We start from the raw sequence: 8,799 nt of genomic DNA on the forward strand, positions 1-8,799 counted from the left end.
ATTTGTTCTATAGGTCTTGCCACCTCATTCTTTAATGAGAAAAACAGTAATATTACTAAAGACCTTCTGGATCTACTTGTGGAGGCTAAGCAAGAAGTACCATCCTGGTTAGAGAACCTGGCGTATGAGCACCAGCACAAGAGCACTGGTCGTGGGCGATCTAAGAGGTAAAACTGCATACTAAGCAATTCAGGGATTTGCTTCTCCTCTTTCTTTTCTCTCTTTCCCCTTCCCCACCCCCATACTCTTTATTCAAGGATATCAGAACTTGAGGTTATACCAATCCGGAAAGACCAACAGCCGCGTCCTTTTCTTTTTCCGAGAAGAGAGAAGAGAAGGGTGAATAGTGACTTGTTGGAGGTCTTTAAAACAGTGATTTAATGGGGTAGATGTACAAAATGTTTTTGGCTTGCGGGGAAGATGAAAACTAGGGTCCATAAATAGATTACCACTGATGCATCTACCTAATACAGGCTCTTCGGTATGAAACTTTCCCAGAGTTAGGGTAGTTGATCTTGGTGTATCTTAATTGCTACATAATTGTAACAAGATTCATGCAAGGTGAGGAGGTCCTTTTTATCTTTGCACTCCTTTCAATGTGGGTTGCAGTAATTGCCTGTTCAGTCTAGTTAACTAACTTCTTTAAATTGACCCAAGGCCTTTTGTGTCACAGCTAGGTTTGGGAAGCTCCACTGTGCTGCTCTTGGGTGAGACATCTCAAATTTGCAGCAGACATACCACTTAGCCATAATCTGTTCACCTGACCATTATGTAGTTAGTTCACTTCGATACAGCATATCTTTAATTTTCACTTCTGCTTGTTGTAGAAATTGAGCACTTTCAATTGGCTCTTGTTGAATTCTTTTAAACTTGAGTATTATAATTGCATTTGCACTGTGCTATATCTGAATTGGTTATTAGTGACTTTGCACGTTGTCTTATGGATTAACATCCATTTGTTGCAATGCATGAACTTTGCATACTGTAATTTTCATGTTCGTTTCTACTTTCAATCTGGTAAATTAACACTTACTAAATGTTCAAAATCAATTTACTGTCACTAAATTGGTAAGTAGAATTCCTCGTTTCAGTTGGTACTATAATGTAGATGCTTCTAGTTGCCCCTCAAAATATTCTCAATATACTGCAAAGAGCAAAAATCTAGATTCCATAATTGGTAATGCAGTTTGTTCCAACAACTTTAGCACTGTTGATAGCACAGAACAGTGTTCAAGGTTATGAAGTGGTAATCCTAGTTCTAGAGTGGAATTTGAGATGCATAAAAATAGCTGGTTACATTGACATTAGCTAAAGATCAGAAGCAGTTGCTACTTGTCCCCATGGCTGGTTATTGTGAATTATTTATAGGTTATTTAAATAACCTTTCACTTGGCAACTTCAAATTTGACACTTATGAACTTGAGTCCATACTATTTGTACATGCAATTTAAAGGGATATTGGAACTAAAATAGTGGAGCTGAGTGAAGCAGTGATCATTTCTTGGTAAAAGCATTTTGAATTTTGCATTTCAGTCGGTTTGCAGCAGGATTTGGTGCCAGAGACTACCGGCAGACCAACAGTGGCTTCAATACTCGTGGAGGCCGCAGCACCGGAGGGCCCAGAGGATATGGAGGAAGTAAGAACAGTTACTTGCTAAACAGTACTTGGATTTTCCTGGAGTAAATTTTAACCTGCATAAAATTGATGTACTGTATTTTGAAGGGGGTGTGAATCCTTCCCAAGTTACCAACAGTGCTGTTTTGACTAGGTTGAGTTGGGGGAAAGCTTTTGTATGTTGAAGACTGGTTTGAGGGATTGCTGGTTCCTTGTAAAATACTTATCTCAATTGTGAAATAGAAAATTAATTTTGCGGGGGGGGGGGGGGGGAAGAAGAGAGGGAGGAGAGAGACGTTCCGAAGTCTGGAAATGCACGAGCTTGGGCGTTTCAGGATTCCCGACATCCAAGGCGTTCCAAAGTCCAGAAATACACAGAATCCACCTCCATCCCGAGGCTTCTGGATTCTCGACTCTGTACCAGTATATGGTTACCCACCTTTGTAGGTGGAGATACAGATGCCTTTCTTGTCCCTGCAAACCTACAACTTTTAGTTCTATTCCAGGCTCTCTCGTGACCTCAGTAAAAGTCTTTCCTCTCCTGAAGGCACTTGCCGCTTTGGATTACATCCACAAGTGGACTTCATGCAGTACTGTGGTCATTCTTATGAGCCAGTGTAGTATCAGCAAACTTTGATTTGTGTGGTTAGCAACCACATCTAATCTCCTTGTCCAGCATCCATCTATCAATCTCCCATCACTCCAGCAGGAGTCTATGGATAGCAAGCAGGAGAGAATCCTGGGTAGATTTTTCCTTTATGAATCCAGAACCCCGAGACCAATTGCTGTTTTGCTAATCGGATAATGGCACAGGCTGGTCCTTCTGCTTTGCATAGCCTACTAGAAGAAGTTTTAAATCTCTAACTGCGCACACATTTGTTTTTCAGGTGGCTATGGAAACTATTACAATGCTGATGGATATGGTGGAGCTTACAACTCCCAGGTGGATTGGTGGGGAAACTGAAGAACATATTGCAGTGGATGCCACCTTGCCAAACAAGCTAAATGGAAACCACATGTAACTGAGCCAGACTATACCTTGTGTAGCTTCAAGAACTCGCAGTACATTACCAGCTGTGATTCTCTGGGATTTTTTAAAGGGAGCTCAAATGCAAAAAGAAAGACAGCAGTAGCAGAGGAACACAAACCCTAGACCATGGAGAAAATGTGGCCGTAAACAGCACTAGAATATTGGCTATAGATGTTAAACTGTGTGCTGTGTTTAATAGTTTATTTCTCTGTAACTGAGGATCATTTGTATGTTAATGTACTGTGCCTTTATAGAGGAACTTTTATTTTTAATGTCCTACTGGTTCATTGGGCCTGAGTTCTCACAATCATTCTCTAGCACAATCTGAGAGAGACTTGGGCAAAACAAACCTTGGCAGAAGCAGGGTGAAATGGCTTTACCAGGAGTCATTTACCCAGTTGCACTTAACATTGTTACAAGGCTGAAAATAAGCAGCGACCTCCATTACGGCCTTGACATGCGTGACCTGTAAAGACAACTTGGGGCATTTGCAGCATTCTGATCCCTAATGTGGGGAACCGATGTTGCTCACTCTATCCTGGATAGATACCTGTTGGGGACATGGTAGTTTTACAAGCCATTCCAACAATGTGTACAGTGTCAAGTTTTAATGCACTGCTGTTTCAGATTACTACACCTAAGCAAATGCAAAAGTTCAGAAAACTTGACATCAAGTAACTTGACAACATTAAAGGCAGCTAGTTAACTAATTCAGGCTTGCCTGGAGTGGGCAGAAAGTAGCTAGGAATGTATTTTTTTTAGGGGATTTTGAAAACTTGAAGTTTTTAGATATGGATGAAAATCCCATCCATTAGAAATCTTAAATGCCTGCCATATCTAAAAGGAAATTTGGAATTTCAGAATGGCTAAATGGACCACAGCACCGAGCGACTTACAGGCAGACTCGGTTGATTTTGGTCTGATACGCATGCTAGTGTTGTTTTTTGGTCAAGGGGAACGAACAGAAAGATCTCTGCAGCAGGCTTCTTTACTGAAAAAAAAATTACATTTGTGTATATTCAAGCTGCGTTACGAAGTTCAGAAAAGCCGCATTTAACTGTTTACTGTAGATTCTGTAAAGTTGCTCCACTAGGGTCTGAAGTTTGATGCTTGGAGATCACAGAGAATGGAAATGTACACATTACTGCACAAGGTGCCAACGCTGGTAATTGATCGCATATCCACTGCTGCATAGTGGCTTAGGTTTCCTTTTGCACACTGTCCATTACATGGACGAATAGTCAGTTTAATCCGCTAAATCTGGCCAAAGATTAGTTTTCCCACCTGTTTAAATGTTAAGCTGTACAATGCTGCAGTCGGGTGAGTTGACTTCAAACTGCCAAGATAGGGTAGTTTTTCCTTCGCTTAATTTTAAGTGGCCAGACTGCCAGTATAATAACTACTGGAAATATTGGGTGGTGGAGAATGAACTGAAAAGTAGCAAAAGAACTTATCAAGTGCAATACATCTATTAAGTGTGTTGTGCCTTGTACTGAAATTCTCATCAATGGAAAGTAGATGCACTGACAGTATTGAGCTAATCTCTTGTGATGAATGGTGCTATACAGGTAGGTTTAGGCCCTTATACATTGTGCCCATCAGGTTTTATATAAGAGATCTAAATACCTTTAACAAATTTATTTTAATGCACATTCAGAAAGAATATTTTATATACAGATGTCTTGTCTTGCATGCATTTTCTTGAACCTCCAAGTCTTTTTTTGCAGTGATTGTCAAATGCAGCTTAATTAAAAGAAGGGGAGGGGGTGGGAAAGAGGCTAGATACCAAACCAGGACTATTTTGGGACCATGGGGGTCTAACAGTTGGGAATTAACTATTTGCACACAACAGATCTAGGTATTTTTGCTGCTAGTTTTGTGTAATATTTATTCATTTGACAAATATTTAATTTTTTTTGTGATTTTTGTTTTGTAAGCCTAAAAGTGATTCTTTGAAAGTTCATAGAAAACCCGAAAAAGTAACTTGACCAAAAGACAGTCCAAAAACACTGGCACTTGAATGTTGAATGTCAACGTATGCGTGAATATATATACATATATTTCGGGGTAGCGTGAGCTCTTATTGTTAAGGTCATATTGGACCCAGAGTCAGAAACTGAACCACAACCCACCGTCGGCCTTGTGATTGCCGCTAATTCCCATTGTCCTATCAAATTCATTCATGTGGGTAATTTGATCAAAACTGAAATAAAATATGCCAAGGTTTGGACAGAGTTTCTTAAAATTCTAGAGGAAAATGTTTAGAAAATGGCAAAATGTTGAGGTACTCCAATTTGTTTTTTTTGTTTAGTGAATGTCTGGCAAAGAGCAAATTTAATACATGTGGTTAATCACTTTATTGTTGCATTTAGTTGCATTTGCGTATTAAGTGACTTGGGTATTCAACTTGACACTTTTAAGCAAGTTGTAGTTTTAGACCTAACATTCATAAACTGTAGAAATGCTCTTCATGCTGTAAGTTCCTACAATATAACTATTGCAGTGCATGAATGTGTCCAGTCTTGCTCAGTGCATTGATTGAATACCTTTTAGTCACTGTAGATCTAGAATTTGCTTTATAATAGTTTAGATGCTATGCTCTACATTGCACGAAGACTCAGCTGTGCATTACTTGTATGATTTTATCAATAAAAAGTTTGAGCTGCATCAACTAATGTTTTTTGTGCCGACTGTTGTGGGCAGGGAGGAGCAAATTAAGCTGCGAGAATCTCAATCTTATACTCTGCCAAAAATCTCGACTGTTCAAGTTTTTAAATATATCATAGAAACTAGAAAAGTAAGGTTTGCTACAAGTCCATTGTAGCTTGGAGATAAAATCATTCTCGCGATGTACATGTTGGACCAGGATCCAATAAGCTCATCAATACAAATTGAGCTGCACTGGCAAAGATGGTTACTGTCAGATCCTGGGGAAATCAGGCCGAGTTCAATTAAAAAAAAATTTTTTTTTTAAATGCGAACTCTTGCTATTGAGCTCAACTGGTCTCTAATCTTTCCAATAAGTTGTATCAAGCCTATTTAATATATTCCCACCCTCCAATGTTGAGAAAATTGATACGGCATGCAAAATCTGGGTTTTCTATGATGTATGCAAAATTATGGCTTCATGCTGTACCAAATGCTGTCTTTACACTAGGGTAATGGGAGGTCTGTTCATTCTGTAATACAGATTTCATTGCAATGACCAATACTGTGCCTGACTTCTCTGGAATACAGTATTACTCCAGTGCAGTATGGAGCGAATCCTGCACTCGGATGAGACTTCAAACCGTTCTGGTCACCACATTACAAGGAAGATGTGATTGCACTAGAGGGTACAGAGGACATTTGAGTATGTTGCCAGGACTGGAAAATTTTAGTTGAGGAAAGATTTGATTCTTTGGAACAGAGGAGGCTATGGGGAGATTTAATCAGTGTATAAAATTAGGGGCCTAGATAGTGGATAGGAAGGATCCATTAACCTTAGCAGAGGTCAATAAACAGGAGGCACAGATTTAAAGTAATTGGTAGGAGATCTCTTTTCACCATTTGGAACTGCCTGCCTGAGGATGGTAGAGGCAGAAACTCTTGCCACATTTTAAAAGTACTTGGATATGCACTTGAAGTGCTGTAACCAAGAGCTGGAAAATGGGTATAGGCTGGATAGCTTTGTCGGCTGACAGGGACACGATGGACCGAATGGCCTTCCGTGCTGTAAATTTGTGGTTTAACCGATGCATAGAATATAAGAGCAGGGATATTATGCTTGAATTGTATAAAACACTAGTTATGCCACAGCTAATGTATACAATTCTGGTCACCACATTACAGGAAAGATGTGATTGCACTAGAGAAGGTATAGAGAGTTACAAGGATGTTGCCAGGACTGGAATTTTAGAAAGAGGAAGATTGGATAGGTTGGGGTTTTCTTTGGAATAGAGGTGGCTATGGTGACACTTGATTGAAGTGTGTAAAATTACCAGGGGCCTAGATAGTGGGTAGAAATTACCTATTTCCCTTAGCCGAGTGGTCAATAACTAGGGCATAGATTTAAAGTAATTAGTACAAGTGAGTTGAGAATTATTTTTCACCAGAAGGGTGGTGGGTGTGTGAACCTCACTGCCTGAAAGGGTGGTAGAGGCAGAAACCCTAATCCCATTCATTAAAAAAAAAGGATATGCACTTGGTCCATAGCCTTGCAGACTTCCAAGAGTTGGAAAATGGGATTAAGCTCTTTCAGCTGGCATAGACATGATGGCCCAAATGGTCTTCTGTGCCATCAATTTCTGATTTCTATAAATTTCCTGCTAAATGGTTGGGCTCTAATTTTATGTCCCCTTGTTCTTGGTTTTCCTTCACCTGAAATAATTTCTACTCAAATTTTATACACTGTTCAGATCACCCTTCCTACACACTTGGACAGCTCTACAGTTCTGTAAATGTGTGCTTCAGTTGATAGCCTACATCCTTTGTAAGCCTGAAGAATTAATATTTTATGTTGGGAAGCCAACAGAATATACCTGCTGGAGGGGATCCTTGTCGCCAACAAAGGTTATTGCTGTTTACCAGGTGTTTTGGTTAGTGGTAGTGAATACATGGGCCATAGGTGTCCTTGAGGGAAATCTTAGGTGCGAGCAATATTAGAATGCTTGCAATTTGAAATTTCAACTGTGGCTGATGTTGGCTTTCCCCATTCGGTTTAAGTGTATTGTGTATCTCGAGTGCAAGTTCACTGTATTCCTAATGACAAGTCACAATTCAGACAAGAGCAGGATAGATGTGCAGTATTTGTGTATCCTTATTGGTCATTATAGTGCCATGTACTTGGTTATTTATGCAGTTTACATATTGCACATCTTTTGGTAAGAGGTTATAGATGGTTTTCAGAGATGTGGGGTGGGGAAACGCCCTACTAATGTTGAGACTCCTGGAGATCCCCTCGACTTCCAAGTGTCCATGGAAACTCATTGGCATACAGCCAAAAATAAAGTACAGAACATGAACATAAAGGAGCAGGAATAGGCTAAATGGCCCCTCGAGCCTACTCTGCCATTTAATATAATCATAGCTGATCTGATCATGGACTCGGGTCCACTTCTCTGCCTGCTCTCCATAACCCCTTATTCCCTTATTGTTTAAAAAACTTTATTTCTGTCTTAAATGTATTCAATGTCCCAGCTTCCACAGCTCTGAGGCAGCGAATGTCACAACCCTCTGAAGAAATTTCTCCATCTCAGTTTTAAATGGGTAGCCCCTTAGTCTAAGATTATGCCCTCTAGTTCTAGTCTCCCTTATCGGTGGAAACATCCTCTCTGCATCCACCCCTCAAGCCCCCTCATAATCTTATCAATAAGATCACCTCATAAATTCCAATGAGTAGAGGCCCAACCTCTCAAGTCAACCCCCTTATCTCCAGAATCAACCCTGCAAACCTTCTCGGAACTGCCTCCAAAGCAAGTATACCCTTTCGTAAATATGGAAACCAAAACTGCACGCAGTATTCTAGGTGTGGCCTCACCAATACCCTGTACAACTGTAGCAAGACTTCCCTGCTTTTATACTCCATCCCCTTGATCACTTGCTGTACCTGCATGCTAACCTTTTGTTTCATGCACAAGTACCCCCAGGTCCTGCTGTACTGCAGCACTTTGCAATCTTTCTTCATTTAAATAATAACTTGCTCTTTGATTTTTTTTTCTGCCAAAGTGCATAACCTTACACTTTGCAACATTATACTCCACCTGCCAAATTTTTGCCCACTCACTTAGCCTGTTTGTCCTTTTGCAGATTTTTTGTCCTTGCATATTGCTTTTCCTCCATCTTTGTATTAACAAACTTAGCTACGTTACACTCAGTACCTTCTTCCAAGTCATTTATATAGATTGTAAATAGTTGGGGTCCCAGCACTGATCCCTGCAGCACCCCACTGGTTACTGATTGCCAACCCGAGAATGGACCATTTATTCCTACTGTTTTCTGTTCGTTAGCCAATCCTCTATCCATGCTAATATATTGCCCCCAACCCTGTGAACTTCTTTCTTGTGTAGTAACCTTTTATGGGGTCTGATTATTTGACACTGTTAAGGAATGGGTGTCCAACATTGGGTAAAGGTATTCCTTGCCCCATGGCATTTCAGTCTTGAACTTGGCAATT

At 40.1% G+C, this 8,799-nt stretch overlaps 1 protein-coding gene across 2 annotated transcripts in view; it reads left to right on the plus strand.

Annotated features, from left to right (window-relative positions):
* The window catches only part of ddx3xa (DEAD-box helicase 3 X-linked a), a 62,756-nt gene extending 57,440 nt beyond the window's left edge, over window positions 1-5,316 (plus strand). For both annotated transcript variants that reach the window (XM_070893437.1, XM_070893438.1), the window contains 3 exons: window positions 14-167; window positions 1,534-1,637; window positions 2,503-5,316. In XM_070893437.1, coding sequence (XP_070749538.1) covers window positions 14-167; window positions 1,534-1,637; window positions 2,503-2,579 — 335 coding nt within the window. In that variant the 3' untranslated portion in view covers window positions 2,580-5,316. The remainder of the gene's footprint in view (window positions 1-13; window positions 168-1,533; window positions 1,638-2,502) is intronic.
* The last annotated feature ends 3,483 nt before the right edge of the window (window positions 5,317-8,799 follow it).

Source organism: Pristiophorus japonicus, chromosome 11 (genome assembly GCF_044704955.1).
Source record: "Pristiophorus japonicus isolate sPriJap1 chromosome 11, sPriJap1.hap1, whole genome shotgun sequence".
Taxonomy (NCBI): domain Eukaryota; kingdom Metazoa; phylum Chordata; class Chondrichthyes; family Pristiophoridae; genus Pristiophorus; species Pristiophorus japonicus.